The following is a 21,405-nucleotide window of genomic DNA, read 5'->3' as shown; positions in this document are numbered from 1 at the left end:
TTAAAAAAAAAAAAAAAAAAAAAGCTTTGTCAGAAGCCTGCTCTATAATGCTGTACCTTTTCCTTTTGCAAGCTAACCTGGAGTAAAAACCGGCATAACAAACCCAAACCAAAGTGGGACTCCAAGTGGAGGAGAAGCTAATGCAGTTCTTACTGTTTTCATTTCAGATGAACACCAAGCCCCGGAGCTGGAACACCAAGCAGACCTCCAAGCGTTACAACCGCTGGCCAAAGCCTCTCCTTGGGGATGATGTGCAGTCTGAATTGGGCTGGTCTCCGGTCCGCACGCGCAGGAACAGTGACACGGCCTCCGAGATGTCCTGTGCCTGGTAGCAGCCTCTTACCATCCTGAATCGTACAGGAGCCAATTTCTGTACGGCCTCGAATAAACAACTTTTTTCAGCTACTCCTGCAGAAAATGTTGGGCTTTAGCAGTTCATGTCAATTAAAATATTTCTAAAAATATATATTAAAATTTAGTGTGCATTTATTTCCCCCTGTGTGTATCGCCTAATATGGAATGTCCAGTTATGTAGCAACTCCCCACATAAGAGCAGGAGAATTAAAGATGATCCGCCAAGCCAATCGCCTCTTTACACCCAAGAACTCAACATGTGGTTCCTAGCTACTGTTCCCAAGAGAACAAAGGCCAAACCTGTAAATGGCTGCTTGAGCTCACCAACCACTTGGCCAGTGGGGGCCACTGTAGCATGGTGAGGTGAGACTGTCCTTACTGGTTGTCTGCTCAACACACGGGAGTGCCAGGCCAATGCGACATTCCCTGTGGTATCCCCAGCAATGATCTGCAGTTTGACACAGCCAGGATATGAACCTGTGCACATGTGACTACATGACTCACTCTGCACACCAAGCAATCTTGCCTTTAACACATGAGCCACTTGTGGACCCCTAAACAAATTATTTTTGTTAACAAATATACATGTCATTTATAACAGCAAAATAATTTAAAAAGGAAAATATGCTAACCCCCCCCCCCCCCCCCCCCCCCAAAAAAAAAAAAAAAAAACTGTAAATGTTTAGATGTTAACTTCACATTGCATGTTCTGCTAGAGAAATAAAGGAACAGCACTGATTTGAAGTCTGCAAGGTGTTTACATTTTGTAAGTGATATGATATTTGACCTTTGTTCAATGATTTACAGTGCAATCTGTTCTCTAGAATGGTCCCCAGTCATCACTGTTGCTAGTTTCTCATGAAATATCAGTAATTTGTGTCATCTTGCCAACCAATTGCAATCCTATTCATTGTGGCCAAAGCTGGAGAGCAGCTGGCTGTAAGAAAAATATGAGGGGCAGCCAATTTACACAAAACTGTGCTGCACAATGCATATCATTGTAGTATTAAACAGTGTGCTGCATTTCACTGGAGTATTATCAATCAATCAATCAGTCAATCAACCTTTATTTAATATAGCGCCTTTCACAAAAGCAATGCCTCAAATCGTTTTACATGGTTAAAACAGAAAATAATCACAGTAAATGAAAACATGAGCAGGAGAGTAAATGCATAAATAAATAGATAAAACAGAAGGAAATACAAACAATCAGCTTAACAATAAAACCATAGACGATAAAAGAAAACAAGCATTTTAAGATAAAAAAAGATAGATTATAAAAATGTGTGTCCAGTCTTATTTTAAAAGCTGCAAGGAGTGGTGCTTCCCTTACAGAAATTGTTCCATAATTTAGGGGGCCTTTTGTAGAGGCTGTAGATTAGAATTTACAATGACAGATAGCAATAATGGCATAACTTGGTAGATTTTTTTCCACACATTTGTACAGACTGTAGATTAGAACTTTTCATCCATATGTACACTGCTGCGAAGTTTCTGGTAGATTCAACAACCTCAATAATATCTACTCTATTAGTTCCTCCCCCAAATGACGCATAAAACAAGACCCTCCCCTGAGGTAGTCTGGTAGTGTTAACGAAAATTGTTTAAATAAAGCTGGAGGAAACGTGTACCAACTATCGGTGGTAACGGCTGTGAATGAGTTTGTCACGTTAGACACATACACATTTACAATCGAAAGTGAATTAAAACCATACAATACAATGGCAGAGAGCGACTGGGATACAGTCACCGTCCTGAGGAAGAAAGGCCCGACCGCAGCGCAGGCAAAGTCCAAACAGGTAAACATGAGGGTAGTGTGACTTAAAAAATAAAATATGCGCTGCTTGGAAACTGCACTTAGCTCGGTTGCCAGGTTTCAGTGGAGCTCGGGGATTCATAGGAGAAGTGGGCCTCGGGACCATACAGTGGGCGATGTCAGAATATTTGGGACGTGACTTTAGCAAATGAAGTTACAATGCATTGTGTTGGTGATTGTGTTAGTGCATGTGTCGGTTGAGAATCCAGATCTTTTTTGTTGTTGTTGTTGACAACTTGATCAGTTAAAACTTTACTGATAACACGAGTTAACAAAACACTACTGCAGTACTGCAAGTTGTACATTAATATAAAGGCCTACGTGTGGCAATGCGGTGGCGTAAAGTCCGTGGAATGTAGAATTAAGCATGTGCTATCGCAAATATGTGTGTACGCTATTGTAGAGAGCCATTTTTAGCAGACTATTTACGTTTTTTTAAATTTATCATGTCGCTAATATTGCGTCACGTACAGTCAGACATAGTCTTGGCTACGTACCAGTTTGATTTGATTGCAGTGTTCACAAAACATGCCCAAAATAAAGGCCAGAACTACGGCCTGGAAAAGCTGACCTTAATACACTTTAACACGCCTACTCTTTAAATACGATTTCTTTAACCAGACAAGCGAAGTAAGATCATCATGGATGTGCATTTAGCGGACTCTTGTAATTCCCTTTTCCCTTTCTTTTAGGCAGTCGCATCGGCACAGCGAAGAGGGGAAGAACTCGAAACAACCAAAAAATGTATGTACTGTAGTTGAAGGGGATATGTTAAAGGGTGGACCTGCAGCCTTCCCATTACTGTACTTAAGTGTTGGATTCACACTCTGCATTGCATAAAAAATATGTACAGCAAAGGTTTAACAGTTTTGAATAAAATAAAACTGAAAAGCTACCGGAAATTATACATTTAACGTAAAATACAAGCTCCACAACAGATGTTTGCAAAACAAATTGGTCTATCACAAAGCAGCTAACATGAACAATTGGTTAATATTTTCACAACAAGTGTATTTACACCAATAAATTGTACATTGTGTACAGTTGACCTTGCCTTCATAGAAAGCCTCATTTTGGTGACAGAACTCAAGCTGAAAGATGGTTACATAAGTGTTTAAAATAAAGCTGCTCTGTAGTGGAGAGCCTGTCTGGCATTTGCAGCCTTACCCTTCTCAAATTGTGCTGTGTACAGAGCAGCCACATAGTAGTACTGGCATTGCACACCTTGTGTTGCGTCTAGTCAATATTTATTCTGGTGTTGAATTGGATTTTGTTTTTTTCTAATTTATCCTTTGGACTAGTCATTACGTTTATATTGGGGTTTCCTGTCCCAGAAATAGCTCGTAGACAGGGATGGGGTTGCATTATGCATTTCAGTGCTGGAAACAGAAGCTTCCAGATCATTTGAGTGTTGTAAATTGCTCTGGTTACTACATTATTGCTTTGTAAAAACAGTTTTTAAGGGTTTAGTTACACTAGGTAGTCATTACCAGGACTGAAATACAATTGCTCCAGTATGACTACAGGCTATATTTTTATTAAGATTGTGTATCTGTTCATTTTGTGTTTGTAAACATTTACTGTGTTACCAGTATTACTGGTGAGCATAGTTACACAGGGTTTTATAAAATTGCTTGGATAAATAAATTGCTGTGATTGGCTTAACAAGATCAAGACAATTCTAAGACATTATAGACCAGCTTACTTACTTGATCTGTTAATATTACTACACTTTTAATCGTAACAATTATCTAAACAGTTTTTGTGCCGGTAAAAATGTCAACATCCAACTGAAACAGCATTTAAAACACCCACCAACCCCTTTTTTTCAATCTCTGTCATGAAGAATTGCAGAAAAAATGGCAAATATACTGTGGTATTTAGTCAGAACAGAACAAAGAACTGAGGTAAGCAGTAGCAGTAACACTTTATTCAAAAGCCAGCTGAGAAATGGCTTCCTGCCTCTCAACGCACCCAGGGCGTGCAGTAAGAATTGTCTTACCTTACACCCTGCCCTGGGTTATTTCTTACATGACTATCTTACTAATACATTTTAAAAGCATGTGTAAGAAAACACATTCTGTAGCATATTGTTGCATCCAGGGATTCGGAATGAAATGAGAACAGGATAAATGGGGGACCTGTTTTCTGTAAAGGCAGAAGAACAAATACTTACTATATGGAATAGTGTTTGAATGGATTTTTAACCTTAACACAGTAAAATGTCACTGTCTGCAGCCTGTCTTGCCTATTTTAGACACTGGCATGTGTTCAAAAGGCTTGCATGTAAGGCTGTTTGTTTTACAGTTTGCTGATGAATGATCCTCTGGCTTAACACTTTGCAGAGTTTGCAGTTTAAGAGTGTGTTCACACTGGGTCCGTTTAGAGGGTTTGGTCTGCACTCAGTCTGGTTTGCTCTGAAGTCTGAACAACCAGGTCCACTTGGGCAGACATCTTACTGAGTCCACCGAAAAGAGGTGGTTTCGATCTGTTTGGTAAATGCACATAGTCTGGTTTGCTTGCTAAACATCAATGTGAACAACTGCTGGACACTGCACATAGGAAACAAACTATACAAGGTAACCTGACTATGAAGTAAATGTTTTGCATGTAGTTTTAGTTCATAGTTGGAGGAAACAAGTAGAGCAAAAAATGTCTTTAGTAACTACAGTGGGATTACCAGACATACTGTGACAACTGGGATTGTCACAGTTTCAGCCTAATTTGTAGTCCCGGTCAAATGTAAAATTGTTAAATCCTCCTGGGATTGTTAAATCAGTCTTGCGTTAACATGTAGGAAAATCATTTTCTAATGGGGTGTAGGGGTGGTGAATAAGCATTCACAAATGATGTTTAGAAAAAAGTCAGTGTCAGTTTCTCAGCACACAGTACAGTAGTCGCTCATTAACAAGGTGCAAACAGGCGATTGATCGATCTGTATGAACGTTTGTTAAAAAAAAAAAAGTAAGCTATTTTTAGGGACCCCAACTGTTGTTGATTCCAGTTCATGTAAGGACTAGTACATTTACATCAGGTTTAGCAAGTTTCAAAAGGTACTAGTCCTTTCGACTAGTAGCACAATATTGTTCGTTTCTAACCATGCCATATGTTTAAATGGTAATCTGGAGTTTTGTACATTTAACATGTTTCATTGTTGCTACGGCATCCGTGAATTGAAAAAACAAAAAGGTCTCAGTTTTTCACTGGAAATCTGGACAGTGGGAGAAACTGAAGCTCTGACAGAAATTTACTTGGTCACCAAAATCCAAGCTGAACTTGACAAAAATAGTAAAATACACTTGTCGTTTCTTAAATAACTTCGTTTAATGCCGACTGGACCATGCAGAATTGCGCAAACTGCATTATTCTCCTACTGTTGGCATTTAATACATATTTAATAAATATTAATTAAATTAGTGACGAGCTCCCCCAGTGCTTTCTTTCACAGCAATATGTAAGAATCTAAAACATGCTGTATTAAAAGCTAGAGCAATACATCAATAGCTGCCATCTTTCAATATGCCTTGCACTATATTGTAAACATCTGGTTCAGACAACAAGCGCTTGAAAACTGCATTGTGAACATAAACGGACTCGGTCCTGAAAAAGAAATGGAAAAGGACCAAAAAAACATACTTTAGTTTACATTTGCAGTGTGAACAGCAAGCACACTGATACATTGTTTCAACCGAAACGAACCAGACTGAGTCGGTTTGAAAGTGACCCAGTGTGAATGCAGTCTGAAAGGCGCTGAGAATTCTGGCAAAGTAATAGCGGGAGGGCACTCCTAACCTCTGTTACATGAAGGATTTGCTGTTTGTACATGTAATTTAAAATTACCTTAATGTTTAGGGTCTGCAGGACAAAACAAACAGCATCTGGTGACCAAAAACACAGCCAAGCTGGACCGGGAAACGGAAGAGCTTCACCATCAGAGGGTCCCATTAGAGGTGGGGAAAGTCATCCAGCAAGGAAGACAGAACAAAGGGATGACACAGAAAGACCTGGCCACTGTGAGTATACGGCAGTGTCAAACCACAAGCTTCTCGGGCAGAGGGACACGCTTTTCTGTTTAGTAAATGTTTAAACCTGTTTTACTGTGACTAAAGTTACTTCTAAACAGAGCGTGCAAAATAAACCGCTTGTGTGAAAATAAATTAGACCGGATGTGCCTGACAGGCGCTAAATAAAAGGACTGCAACATGTTGAACAGCTGTTGGCTAACAAGAAACTTGAAAAAAAGTTACCACAATAAGCACCACAACTTCTGTTTTTGATTGGTCTATTTATGCTGTCATTCAAGTTTATTTATTTATTTATTTATTTATTTTTAGCAAATCACATATGAAAGTGATCTTGCTGACAACCAAACAAACAGAGAAGCAGGCGGTGCTTGCGCTGTGAAGTGATAGGACTAGTTTTCCGTAGAGTCTGTCAACATCACTTTTAAGAATTGAGGTTAGTTTCGGATATTTAATTAAATCTAAAGTGATTTTTATAAACAGCTTCTGTTAATAAGATAGTATAAATATTATCATATGTCATTCTTTGTAAATTGCTGTTAATGAGAACTTGTAAATGATTACTGCCAAATTAGTTGAAGCAAAATTTTAAATGTATTTTTCTGATTGATTTACAATAGTCAAATATTAAAATATGTGGAAAATATTTTTTGTGGATATCCCATCAAGAAAATAACTTGGTAAATGTCTCTGTGAAGGGCATAGCAGGCAGCTTGTCAGATTGAGTGGCGCTGGTTTGAAACAAACCCTCTCAAAGATGTCTTGGACAGTACTGCCTTTCTGTCCGTGACTCAACCACAGAACAGCAAAAAAAACTACAGAAAAAGTTGGCAGTGCTCTCTGTTTTTGTCTTGAATTACTCCTTGTTTATTTTTAGAGTGGCAAAAAATACACTGCACTGCAGGCTGTTGGTCTTCCATTTGCCAACGACAATAGCGAGCCTGAAAGTAGACGGGTGGTGTGAGAACGGAACAGCTGCGAAAAAGCAACTAACAAAAAAAACTTGTATACAAGTGTAATCATTTGTTCTATAGATATACCAAATGAAGATAAACTAAGGTTTTCTTGTATTGTTGCATTATTTGTATGGCTTGCATATCTTTTTTTAGGTACAGTAATCATTCTTTATGCCCACACCTTGTTAGAATCTTTCCAATCTGTAATGTACACTCATTTTATTTTTTATAACAAAAAAAAGAAAGCATTTGAATCACTGTTCCCATGTTGCACATTTTTGGGGTAACTGCAGAAAATAATTCAGACTTGTGAATGAATATCAGGCTAGTGGCAAGCTCATACTGTCCAGACTAATGTCTCAATTTTTCAGTGTGTGTACATAGAGGAGCTAGGATATGTATGACAGACTGTGCACAAACTGCATAGTCTGTGGAGAGGGAAGATGCCCAACACATCTCAGAAGCTATATGGGAGCTATTGCATGGAAAAGTTCATTTCAAGCCCTGCGTTTTGTAGGGTGCACAGGGTTACAACTTTTAAACAATATTTTCATAATCAGATCTCTTGTCATAACAATTTGAGATTAAGCAGGCTTTGTTTGATTTAAAGGGGTGGTTGATATGCTTTATCGGTCAACTTAAAACCAATTTAAAGATTTTACGTGAGCACTGAACATTTATATTAAGTTGCGTTTGTAGTAATCTCTTTTTTTGTTACCTTTCTTGATAGAAAGTCAATGAAAAGCCCCAGATCATTGCAGATTATGAGTGTGGGCGAGCCATTCCCAACAATCAGGTCATGGGCAAGATTGAGAGAGCCCTTGGTGAGTAACTGTCAATAAGCATCTCTGCTTACATCTATGCATTTTTTATTTATTTATTTTTTAAATCTACATCCTAGAAATTAAATTCCAGCCAGCAAAGTGCAACTTGAAACAACACAACTTATTTTCAATATGCTGCAGGAATCAAGATTTACCTGCTCACTGCGACATAACTGACCTGTCATTCAAATACTTGCACCTTGTTGGTGGAAGAGATCGACACTTGCGTTGCCTGTTTTTCAGATTTGTTATTTTAGTAATTTTAAACATGTTTGTAAGTCTTTTCTTCTATTACAATAACGTAACTTAAAGGAAAAGGGCACAAGGCAACCAAACACTGGTTCTGGCCTCTGTTCATAGCCAGTGTGGTATTTAATTAACAGTATACAATTACCATTGCTGTGTCATTTTACAAAATTTAAAAAAAGTTTTAAAGATGTCTAAAATGTAATCGTTAAACGTGTGTAACTCTGATAGGCATTCATCCCAGGTGACTGCTCCATGTGGTGCCAGGCAGACTTTATCAAGGCAATCTGAGCAGCTACTCTCAAATGAGAATAGGGGCATCAGACTGGAAAGAATTAAGACTTTCCAAAAATGAAAACAATACCACCATGTCTTGGCATAGATCTGAGTTGCCTGAAGCACTTCATAATGCTGGAAAAAAGTGCTGAAAGTTATTTCAAGTGATCTGGAAAGCTGAGAAACAGCGCATCTGGCTGGCGGGGAGTATATTTGGGCAGGGGTTAAAAAGGTACTGGATCTTCTAATTGAGAGTGGATAGCATTTTTGTTTATATATGTACTGACCTTGATTTACAGTAGTTCATGTTCACATCTGCTTGCAGATTGGGTTTGGTGCCCTGTTGTTGGTGTCGGTGGCTACATGCTTTGCCAAGCTATGCTTTAATTTATCATTTAAAAAAAAAATGTTTTTAATATATTGCTCATCTTTTGGAAACCTGTTTATGAAAAGGCACCGGACAAATGAACCTCTGTATTTGGGGTTTAGTATACAGCCTACAAACACATTATGGAAAAACTGTTTTGCTTGTTCATTTTGAAAGTTATTGAGCAGGTTTGTGTAGGCAAGCTATACATATTTTTGGCTATAGCTTTGTGTGTTTTTCTCCAATTCCACTTGTGTATACAGTGTTGTGCTGATGTCACAGTTTTCTTTTGTGTCCCGTCCCCGTCCCCCCCCCCCCCCCCCAGGCCTCAAACTTCGTGGGAAGGAGATTGGGCTTCCCCTCGAGACGGGACCAAAAAAGAAATGAACACAAAGCCTCGAAGTCGACTCCTGTTTCCAGGGGGCTGATCTCGTCTGGTTTGACCTGTTGAAAACCTGAATCTCCATTACCAAGCTGAATAGTGGAGGGTTTCAGACTTGCTTTTTAAAAAATATATATATTCGCTAACATGGCTGTGATGTAAAATATGGGTGTTAATATGGTATGGGTGGTCAGAGGAAGACTCATTAATTTGTGGCTGAAGTCTGTATTCCAGGATTTTAGCACGGCCATTTGACTGAGTGCAAATCTTTTTTTTTTTTTTTTTTTTTTTTACAACGATAATTTAATTTGCCTCCATTTTTAGCTGTGCTTTATAGTGCATCTCTCGTTTCTTGGAATTGTGGGGATACTTGTTCACTTCAGCTGGGGACAAGTCCAAGTACTTTTTGTTTTGGAGAAATAAAAATTGGAACATTTTGGCATTTCATGTCTGTTTGTATATGGCTTATATGATGCATCTCCAATACACAATTGATAAGTTTTATTAACCTGCACTATGTAAGGTATTTCACAGGCTAAATTCATGCTTGGCATACTGCACTTTGATTTGATTGAAATATTTTAATAGGCCAGTGCTTTAACATGTGTTAATACCTAGCTGGCACAATGTTGAGTGTTGGTATTTAATAGTGAAAAATACAGCAAGTATAGTAAGCTTTAAAGAGTGTAATGCTTCGCTCCAAGTGCTTGCTCATATTATTGATTATTGAAGGATTGCTCTCTCGTTAGGATTGCCACCACCATGCTTCACAGTAGGGATGGTGTTACCTGGGTGATGTGCTGTGTTGGGTTTGTGCCAGACTTAACGCTTTGCATTTAGGCCAAATAGTTCAATTTTTGTTTCATCGGACCACAGAATCTTTTGCCACATCTTTTCAGAGTCTCCTACATGACTTTTTTCAAATTCCAAGCAGGATTTTACATGGGCTTTTTTCAGAAATGGCTTCCTTCTTGCCACTCTTCCATACAGGCCAGATTTATGGAGTACCTCAGCCATTGTTGACACATGCACAGTTTCTCCTATCTCAGCCATGGAACGCTGTAGGTCTTTCAGAGAATGCACTACCCAACTGTGGGACCTTACAGAGACAGGTGTATTTAGTCTGAAATCATGAGAACCACTTTTATTGCACACATGGACTCCAATTAACTTATTGTGTGAATTCTGAAGACAATTGGTTGCATGTGAGCTTATTTAGGAGAGTCATAGCAAAGGGTGTGAATACTTATCTAATGAAGACTTTTCAGGTTTTTATTTTTAATTGATTTGTTTTTTTACTCGCACCCCAAAATTTTTTCACACATTGAAAGTGTTGAGTAGGTTGTGTAAATCAAAGGAAAAAAAAAACCCATTTAAATGCATCAAGATTTCAGGTTGTAACACAACAAACTGTTAAAACGTCCAAGGGGGGTGCACACTGCAATCATGATAATGAGGGTCGCAATGAGAGCCTGTCAGGCTGTTTAACGGTTGCACTTACAGCCCAGAGGTGCAGAGAGCAGTAGGTTCTCTATGAGATTTGTGTAGCACGAAAACCAAACCAAACAAAAAAATGTGTCAGAGGAAAAGCAGCGAAGTCCTCTTGGTGTACGGAAAAGAACAGAAAAGTTTTCTTAGGAGAGCTGAGAGTCCTTACGGCTGAGGTCACTCAGCATGAAATTTAGTTATTTGGAAAAGCCTCAGCCAACATCAGTTATGCTACCAAAGAGGCCATGTGATCCTCTATAGTGTAGAAAGTCAGTGCTGTTGGTGTTACCAGAAGGACAGTTAACCAGGCAATGAAAAGCTGAAATTCAGCTATTAGGTCTAGGATGACCTGCAGAGTGAGGTGCTAATGCCTTACCACCGCATTCTCCAGCACCCCAAATAAAGTGACCCTGGGTTTGAATATGCAGGGTCTTCTCTGTCGTACTCTTCTCCTCCGAAGGTTTTCCTGCCTGTTCTCAACAAGAGCCAAGTGTTGCCGCATCAGGAAGTGTACCACAGCAGCCATCCTGAGGCCAATGACAGGTCTCTGAAGGTGTGTGGATTTATTCAGCTCTTAATTACTTGCTTCTACAATGGTTTCCACCTTGTAAGAGGAGGTGCAAGGTCACTTTGGACGTAACCTTACATCAGCCCCTAAGTCTCATCAGTGTAAACAAACACCACTTTACCATTTTCTAAGTTCTCGCTTCCTTGTTGGGCTCTGGTGCAGCTTCAGTTTTGTATATCCAAAAAATTACTGATATAGAGTAAAATAAAAATAAAACAAAACAAGAAAGACAACTGGTGAGCAAGAGGCCCAACAAGGCTCAACAGTGAAGGTGCTGCTTCTGCTGAGGTGGGGTGAAAGGAGGTACAGTAAGGGAGAAAAAAGAAAGGAAGACAGCAGGCCTCTGCCTCCCTGTGGAGTTGAGTTGCTGCTCCAGCTAAAGTAAGTTGAGACGAAGAAGTAAGAGACCAAGCTTCACAGCCTCGCTATGGTTTATCACGAAAATAAAACACAGTTTGAACTTCTATGTGTCATATAAAATAACTACGATGGACTTAGGACAGAGGGAAGGAGACACTTCTTCTCACCTAGAATGGTGAGGGTATGGAATTGGTTACCTAGTCATGCTGTTGAGGCAAAATCACTTGGATCTTTTATGACCCAACTTGACAAAGTTTTGAGATGAATGTTCCTTCTAGATTACCACCGCTATGAAGATGTTATTATTTCCAAGGAAACTTAATTTGTTTAAAAAAGACTTTTTCAAGTGCTTTTACTCTAGCATTGTTCTTATTTTCTGCAATAAGTCTGGACAAGTAAGCACTTTGTGCTGACATTAATGCTGCATTATTTTTTGATAGGCAGTGCTTTAAAATATCGCAATGTATTTGTAGTTTTGTATCTCTCCATTTACGCTCTGCTTTGCCACAATTTCTTTTTATTTGGTGTATATCATTATAACACAGTGTCCTACGTTTTACAGAGACTGTTTTCATTTTTACTGGAGCCACAGTATCAAGAGCAGTTTTTAGTTGATGGTTGTCTCTGTCAACTAACTCATCAGTTGATAGAGAACTTGTTGAGATAGATGGACACAGACAAACTACTTCAGAAAACTTTTGAACAACTGCAGGATTTATAATGCGCCTTTTAACAGAACTCACTACAGTCTTTTTACATTGAGGCAAAATAGCCTCAAATGAAATTAAGATAGGATCTGATAATGCAGGGTCGATAGTTGGGGACATGATAATTTCTAGTCCTTGAGATATGACTAGATCTAAACTATGACCGTGGTTTTGTGTAGGCCCTGTTACACGCTGAGTAAACTCAAAAGAATCGAATAGACTTAACAAGTCCATGGTTGTCGAATCAGATATAATATCAGTGTGCAAATTCAAATCTCCAAGGATAAGAATCCTATCTTAATGGAAATTATAGACAGGAATTCTGAAAATTCTGGTAAGAAAGATTGTGTTGGTTTAGGTGGGCGATAAATATTTACCATAAGTACAGGGAGTCGACTATCAAGTATGAAGGATAAAGATTCAGAGGATAAAAATTCCCCCAAATTATTCTGTTTACAATTGTAGAGATCAAGGAAAATGCTAGCTAGCCCACCTCCCTGCCCTCCAGCAAGTGCTTGCTGGATAAACGTATAGCTGAAGGGTGAGGCTGCAATTAAAGAAGCATTATCATCCACACTATGCCAGGTCTCAGTCAGAAATAAAAATTCAAGTTTGTAGCCAGTGATGAGATCACTAATTAAAAGAGCTTTGTTAGATAGGGAGCGCACATTAAGTAGAGCTACATGCATTTTATTGCACTGTGATAAAGGAGTAGCTGTATTTAAATAAACTTTAATAAGATTATTGGAAATCGCCCCCGGGTTCGATTAGATCTACCAGAACAGTCCCTACAACTTGCAATAAGGATTTCAATGTTATTATTACTCTCATCAACAGCTACCTCACTATGATCAGGTTGCTGAAATAAAAGGTTTTGTGTAATACTCTTCAGTGTACTCCCTGCTTGTGTGTTAATGCTAATTGCATTTTCAGTACATGCACCCCGGGTAAAAGAGAAAACATTTCTGTAACGGGGGGGACAGGTACTGTTTTTATAGGGTACACTGATTGTTTAATCTGCTCTGGTAACTGAGTCTCAAACAATGGTCCACTACGTCACAGATTGTTACAGTAACGGCCTGTGTTTTCTATTAATCTCAGTAGTCCTTTCCAATTTGGGTGGATACCATCTTTTTTGTATAACCCCAGCCTCTCCCAAAAACTATCCCAATTATCGATAGAACCCAGTTCTCTCAAATGTTTGGATAACCAACTATTTAGGGAAAATAGTCGACAAAATGCTTCACATCCTCTGTTAGTAAAAGGAAAAGGTCCAGAGAAAAGTACATTCTGACATAATGACTCAGCCTTTTGATACAATGAAATGTGTTTTTTCTTTAGAATCTCGGATTCTCTGAATCTTCTATCATTTGTTACAGCATGAATGATACGTGATTTTCAGCTCCTGGTAAGCAACATACTGCCACCTCCTGAGAATTTCTAAAGGTTATGTTGACATTTCTAATAGTAAAATCTCCCACTATGAGCATCTTTTTGTTAGGTGTGTCACAGTTCTCGTGTTGGCGAAGAGGTTGAAATCTTTTCCTAACTTCATCTGAAACATCCTCTAAGAGTGACTCATATTTTCTGGGGGTAGTGAATTCCTGGGTGACCAAGGGCCCATTCCCTTCAGTTTCCTCTGCACTGTCAGAGTCCAGATCAATATCTAGTAAAGGCTGGTACTGAATGGGCATAGCAAGTTCTGGAGATGTTGCCCCTGTGCGGCGGGCACGTCCTTTCTTTCTGTTTTGGCCAACAGTCACCCATCTATCTCTCTCTTTCTGGTTGGAATCTCTCCTCCCTACTAATGGCGTGCACACAATCTTTCTGTAGGGCGTGTTTATTAAGTCTGTCAATTCTGCTAAATCTTTAATCTGTGCTTACCACACATTTACAATGTTTACCTGTGCTTTACCATGCCTATCCCTATGATAAACATGTATAAGGGTAGACTAGTTTACCTGTTTTTTTTTTTTTTAACAGTGATAATAAGAATATATTCACAAATAGTGGGGTTTCATTTTTGTCTACTACGAAGCACAATAACCAACAACCCAAACACATATTAAAGCATTTAACAAAAACACTGTAGCATTCTGTAAATTAAAAATAATAATTTTCAAAAATATATTTAAAATGCATGTTATGGAATATATTTTTGGAAAATGTATCTTCTAAAACCGTATATTTCAAGAATATACCGGAACATTATATTTATAATAAAAAATGCATGTACCTTTTTAGAAATGCAATGGCGCATATTGTACCACAAGGGGGAAATGTTGTACATTTGTAAAAATACCTCACTTGTGTACCAAACCAGTGAATGTGAATTGCAGGCGAGCAGTATAGTGGGCTCCGCCTAATCGGGATACTGATAATAGGGATTTTTATTTAAATGGGATACAACTCTGGGAGACCAATGCTATTTGTGTTGTTTAATTGGGACACCACTTTGTTCAATTGAAATAGAGTACTGTATTTTCAAATGATGAACAGGGATCCAAGCAAGACAAGTTCCTGGAGAAAAGTGAAGAGAGTGCATGAGTACACTGTGACTTGCATAAATTGTGTAAACCACGTTGAGCTCTTGAAGGAGGAGTCTCCTGTAGTTTCTCAGGCTGCAGAAATTGCATTAAAAGAGATAAATTTACAGAAAGCAAAACCTTGAAATTAAAACAAAAATGGGTGGGACAAATATTTTATTCTTGTTATAACAGTAGGAGTAGAGGGGTGGCAATACTTACGCATTAAAATACTCCCTTTACATTTCAGAACACTATCATAGACACAGGTTGTCACCATGTATTGATAAAAGGTATACTGTGTAATGAATCGATTATAATATTGAATGTATACGCACCAAATAATGACACAGTGCCCTTTTCACTCAGATCACCAAACTAATTGCTACTTACACAAAGGTTACAATCTTGATGGTATTACATTTCTAGCCCCAATTCAGACATGTCAAATAAATCTTCTTCTCAGACTTTCAAATGCCCTAACAGGCTAAAACATTTGAATCTGTTCAGTCTTGAACAAAGAAGACTACACAGTGATCTGATTCAAGCATTCAAAATTGTAAAAAGCATTGATAATGTCGAACCAAAGGAACTTTTTTGACCTGAAAAAAGAAACAAGGACCAGGGGGTCACAAATGGTGAATGGGCATCCAGAACAGAAAACAGGAGGCACTTTTTTACACAGAGAATTGTGGGAATCTGGAACCAACTCCCCAATAATGTTGTTGAAGCTGACACCCTGGGATCCTTCAAGAAGCTGCTTGAAGAGAACCAAACAACCAAGATGGGCCGAATGGCCTCCTCTCATTTATAAACTTTCTTATGTTCTATGTTGTTATGTTCTTAAGTTTGGAGATTAATAAACCCTAATGAAAGAGATTATACATTTTATTCCAGACCTCATAAATGTTACTCCAGAATTGGTGCTTTTTGGGTTACGCAAGATATTTTAACAAATGTCTGTTAATCTAAAATTCACAATATTATTTATTCAGATCACTCCTCAATTACTATATCCTCCTATTCAAACTCACATAAATATTTCCTGCAGGAGACTAAACAACTCAATTTAATTAAATCCTGAGTTAGCAGAACATAAATACATATTAATATATAAATACTGCAGTCTCTTGATGTGGAGAAGGCATTGGACCGCATTGAATGGTCGTCTCTGTTTAGAACATTAGAGGAGTTTGGACTAGGCTAGACTTTATAACATTATTGTATCAATCGTCAAAAGCCAGGATTTGTACTAATGGACTAATGACAGATGCCTTCTCCTTGCAACGGTGAACCCGTCAAGGTTGTCCACTCTCTCCACAATTCTTTGTACTATACCTAGAACCATTGGCATGCTTAAAAAGACCCAATCTGAATATTAAAACAATAAAGGCACGCAAACCAGCCATTAAAATGAGTTTATACACAGAGCATATATTATTAACAGAACAGGAGTCTTATGTGAGCCATTCCTCTACCCACTATCACTAGTGGGAACTGGTTTACAAAAATGAATGCGTTATTTAGTACATTTCTATGGAAAGGGAAGACTATTAGAATTAACAGGTTCCAGTCAATGGATAGGGATGGGGCGGTGGTGTCGAGATATCTATAAATATAATATTTCATTCAATGCAAGATATCTTTTGAAATGGGCTTATGATACAAACCTTAAACAAGCATGATGGGGGATTACAGAGCAGGGGGTTTTGGAAGTAAATAAATGTGATTTATCCCTAGACTCCCTGCTGCCAGGGTTTTAACAAGAAGTAGAAGACTTGATCACATTACACCAGTATTAGCAGCCCTACATTAGCTTCCTGTAAGAATAGGGTCGATTTTAAGGTCATTCTTATTACTTCCAAAGCATTAACCCTTTGCGGTCCTGTGTTGGACCAGGTCCGACATTACAATTTTCCCTTTTCAGTCTGATGTCGGACCCTGTCAGACATTATCAAATTTTTTTCTTCGGAAAAAACAGAGAAAACCTTTCATTGGCCGAGCGAGACCAATTGGAGCCGAAAGAAGCCGAAAAAAGGGGGTGTATCTGAACAATACACACAGCCCCTGCACCACAGAGATGACATGGACGCAAACAAAGAAGATAGCTGCTTCTGCATCCAGCGCTCAAAGAATATCACAGACATTTGCAGAGATTTTTAAGATGTTATAGTAATAAAATAATGACTTGGATCGTATTATTGAGGAGTTTGGTGATAAAACGAGTGATCAGTATGCACGACTATGAAGAGGATTTATCAGTATGCATTACTATGAAGAAGTATGTGAAAAATACAGCAAACAAGGGGTGGGGCTTGGCTGAAGATTAGTTACATGTCTTTGGATGCACAGAATTAAAAGGTAGTATTTATGAATCTTTGCAAACACTTGTATTTGCTTTCTATAGGACAAAGTCATTATAAATAATACAATATAAAAGCATGCCAGTCAATAGGAGAAGCAGCTGATTGGCTAATGACAGGAAAGGAGCCATTAAAGGGGTGGAGACAATTTCACTTCCAGATGAAATGTCCAATCAGGTCAACGCTAAATGAAAGCATGGCTTGCAAACGCAGATTTTTAAATCTGTTGTAGTACCAGATATCATGTTTTTTATTTAAAAAAGTTAAATGTGTTTCTTTCAAAACTGGACATTTGAGATCAATATAACAAACAGAAGTGCACTATAGGTACCATGTATGGAATTACTGTGTACACTACAATCACAATGTTATTAAAGCACTATACCTTTTACCCTGTTTATATCACACAACAATGAGTCAACTGAAGAATACTTTACAATTGAATTGTTATAAAACATAACTGTGTTAGCTCACACATCTTTTACATTACAATTAATCTCAAATTCAAAATAACCAATTATATAAGAATAAAACATGATGGTGAAGGTAGGCAGGGCTACCTTATATTACAAAAACAAAAAAAAAAATACAACAAAGAACATTTCTTCAGTGAAGGACGGAAGATGGCAGGATAGTTATTTTACAGCATTGTTGTTCTGGGCTGTATTTACTATATCAAGAGCAGATTGATAGCAGCCACACTTTGTAAAGCACAAGTCCTCCTGCGTGTCTCATTAGGATATCAATACCACTAATGTGTCGTTACAAGAAAAAATACAATGTAGTGTAAAGGTACTTTAGGCAGTGCATGCCTTTGCCAGTTAGATAATAAATAGCTTGAAGCAGCAGAGACTTCTAACGATATTCGGTAAACCTTGTGGACACAAATTGTGTTTCACATACATTTAATCCAAAAGGTCACCAACACACAGTGATCCCTATTTATAAAACTGTTATTGCAGGTTTCAATTCTATAAGTCTATTTAATATCTGCTGTTATTAACCCAAAACGATCCTGCAGCATCATTGGCAGTATTTTAAGTTTTTTTTAATTAATTTGGTTATTCAAGTCTCTCCTACACCATTCCTCTCTTAGCCCCACTGAAGTTTGTTTTAATCTTTCAGCTGTCAAAAAAAAGAATGGTTACAGATATTTTAAGCCCCTACTTAGAAAAGGGGATAATTGTTTTTTGGGCCATATGCAGATTGAGAACTACAAGGTTTGGAAACCCCTATTGCAAAAAAGTAGACTCAAACGGAATTAAAGTGACAAAAAAGAATACAAAAATAATCAGTTTCCAATTTACTACCGTCCCTTTCCTCCCCTGTCTGAGCCTCTTTGTTCCTTGTGACGTCTGTTCGGTCTCCTTTTAGAACAGAGTGTACTTTATCGAGGGACAGAACCCCGTTCCACTATTTTGAAGCTCAATGTGGGTAGTGTTTTCACTGGCGCATGGCCGGCCTCCGTTGTTTGTGGTTTCTTTAGCTAGAGCTGAAATATTTGTGGGGATGTTATCAGATGCAGGAAGTCACACTGTGGTTGTTTCTGAGTGACCTCACTGGACCTTGTGGTTGGATAACAAAAGATGGCAAACTGATATCAGCTTCTGAAACTTGTAAGCTAGTATATTCAGAGACGGATTTTTTTAAACAGAATTTGTCATTTTGTGCTTGGTCAACCATGTGCTGTATTCAACAGAGTAATAGAAAGATTCCCAATTGTAAAATCATGTCATTAAAGGAAGTCTGCGTAACCTCATCAGAGTTTTTTGATTCTAGGACATACAATAATATAGGGATTTGGGATTGACCAAGGAATATTATCATTACATAAGAACATAAGAACATAAGAAAGTTTACAAACGAGAAGAGGCCATTCGTCCCATCTTGCTCGTTTGGTTGTTAGTAGCTTATTGATCCCAAAATCTCATCAAGCAGCTTCAACAACATTATTGGGGAGTTGATTCCAGACCCTCACAATTCTCTGTGTAAAAAAGTGCCTCCTATTTTCTGTTCTGAATGCCCCTTTGTCTAATCTCCATTTGTGACCCCTGGTCCTTGTTTCTTTTTTCAGGCTGAAAAAGTCCCTTGGGTCGACACTGTCAATACCTTTTAGAATTTTGAATGCTTGAATTAGGTCGCCACGTAGTCTTCTTTGTTCAAGACTGAACAGATTCAATTATTTTAGCCTGTCTGCATATGACATGCCTTTTAAGCCCGGAATAATTCTGGTCACTCTTCTTTGCACTCTTTCTAGAGCAGCAATATCTTTTTTATAGCGAGGTGACCAGAACTGCACACATTATTCAAGATGAGGTCTTACAAGTGCATTGTACAGTTTTAACATTACTTCCCTTGATTTAAATTCAACACTTTTCACAATGTATCCAAGCATCTTGTTAGCCTTTTTTATAGCTTCCCCACATTGTCTAGATGAAGACATGTCTGAGTCAACAAAAACTCCTAGGTCTTTTTCATAGATTCTTTCTCCAATTTCAGTATCTCCCTTATGATATTTATAATGTACATTTTTATTTCCTGGGTGCAGTACCTTACACTTTTCTCTATTAAATGTCATTTGCCATGTGTCTGCCCAGTTCTGAATCTTGTCTAGATCATTTTGAATGACCTTTGCTGCTGCAACAGTGTTTGCCACTCCTCCTACTTTTGTGTCGTCTGCAAATTTAACAAGTTTGCTTACTATACCAGAATCTAAATCATTAATGTAGATTAGGAATAGCAGAGGACCTAATACTGATCCCTGTGGTACACCACTGGTTACCACACTCCATTCTGAGGTTTTTCCTCTAATAAGTACTTTCTGTTTTCTACATGTTAACCACTCCCTAATCCATGTACATGTGTTTCCTTGAATCCCAACTGCGTTCAGTTTGAGAATTAATCTTTTGTGCGGGACTTTGTCAAAAGCTTTCTGGAAATCTAAATAAACCATATGCTTTGCAATGATCCATTATCGATGTTGCATCCTCAAAAAAATCAAGCAAGTTAGTTAGACATGATCTCCCTTTCCTAAAACCAAGTTGACTGTCTCCCAGGACCCTGTTACCATATAGGTAATTTTCCATTTTGGATCTTATTATAGTTTCCATAAGTTTGCATATAATAGAAGTCAGGCTTACTGGTCTGTAGTTACCTGGTTCAGTTTTGTTTCCCTTTTTGTGGATCGGTATTACGTTTGCAATTTTCCAGTCTGTCGGTACCACCCCTGTGTCAAGAGACTGCTGCATGATCTTGGTTAGCGGTTTGTAAATTACTTCTTTCATTTCTTTGAGTACTACTGGGAGGATCTCATCCGGCCCAGGGGATTTGTTTATTTTAAGAGCTCCTAGTCCCTTTAACACTTCTGCCTCAGTTATGCTAAAGTTATTTAAAACTGGATAGGAACTGGATGACATGTGGGGCATGTTGTCAGTATCTTCCTTTGTAAAAACTTGTGAAAAGTAATCATTTAATATATTTGCTATTTTTTTTTCTTCCTCTACGATTTTGCCATTTGTATCTCTTAAACATTTAATCTCCTCTTTGAATGTTCGCTTGCTGTTGTAATATTGGAAAAACATTTTGGAATTGGTTTTAGCTCCCTTAGCAATGTTCATTTCTATTTCTTTCTTGGCCTTTCTAACTTCCTTTTTGACTTGCGTTTGCAGTTCTGTGTACTCTTTCTGCGTACTTTCTGTTTGATCCTTTTTTAATGCTCTGTAAAGTGCCTTTTTTCGCTGAATATTTTTTTTAATTGATCTATTAAACCATTTTGGCAATTTAGTTTTACATTTAGATTTGTCTACTTTAGGGATGTAATTGTTTTGCGCCTCTAGTACTACATTTTTGAAGAACAACCATCCTTCTTCTGTGGGTGTTTTCTCTATTTTACTCCAATCTACTTCTGTTAATCTCTGTTTAATACCTTCATAGTTTGCTTTTCTAAGCTTTAGAGCTAACCTTAGCTTTAGCCATTACTTTTGGGGTTTTAAAAAACACCTCAAATGAGACCATGTTGTGGTCTGAGTTTGCCAGTGTTTCTCTGACCTCTGTTTTAGTTATTCTATCTTTGTTATTTGAAAAGACTAAATCAAGGCAGGCCTCCCCTCTAGTCGGTGCCTTGACAAATTGTGTTAGGAAGCAGTCATTTG

The 21,405-nt window shown here is 38.1% G+C and overlaps 1 protein-coding gene across 1 annotated transcript; it reads left to right on the top strand.

The window, feature by feature from the left end:
- Positions 1–1,928: 1,928 nt before the first annotated feature.
- LOC121303591 (endothelial differentiation-related factor 1 homolog) lies at positions 1,929–9,685 on the top strand. The gene is made up of 5 exons (XM_041234381.1): positions 1,929–2,153; positions 2,863–2,914; positions 6,023–6,183; positions 7,879–7,972; positions 9,187–9,685. Exons 1-5 carry the CDS (start codon positions 2,076–2,078, stop codon positions 9,246–9,248), a joined length of 447 nt encoding a protein of 148 aa, XP_041090315.1. The 5' UTR covers positions 1,929–2,075; the 3' UTR covers positions 9,249–9,685.
- Positions 9,686–21,405: the final 11,720 nt, after the last annotated feature.

Source organism: Polyodon spathula, chromosome 33 (assembly GCF_017654505.1).
Source record: "Polyodon spathula isolate WHYD16114869_AA chromosome 33, ASM1765450v1, whole genome shotgun sequence".
NCBI classification, from domain to species: Eukaryota; Metazoa; Chordata; class Actinopteri; order Acipenseriformes; family Polyodontidae; genus Polyodon; species Polyodon spathula.
Note: the sequence above shows the minus strand (reverse complement) of the source record. Positions and strands in the feature narration are given on the sequence as shown.

Excerpts from the sequence above, each read along its gene's own strand:
- LOC121303591 (XM_041234381.1), top strand. The coding sequence starts at position 2,076 with ATGGCAGAGAGCGACTGGGATACAGTCACCGTCCTGAGGAAGAAAGGC. Across the intron at positions 6,184-7,878 it reads CACAGAAAGACCTGGCCACT|AAAGTCAATGAAAAGCCCCA; the intron begins GTGAGTATACGG and ends CTTTCTTGATAG. Across the intron at positions 7,973-9,186 it reads CAAGATTGAGAGAGCCCTTG|GCCTCAAACTTCGTGGGAAG; the intron begins GTGAGTAACTGT and ends CCCCCCCCCCAG.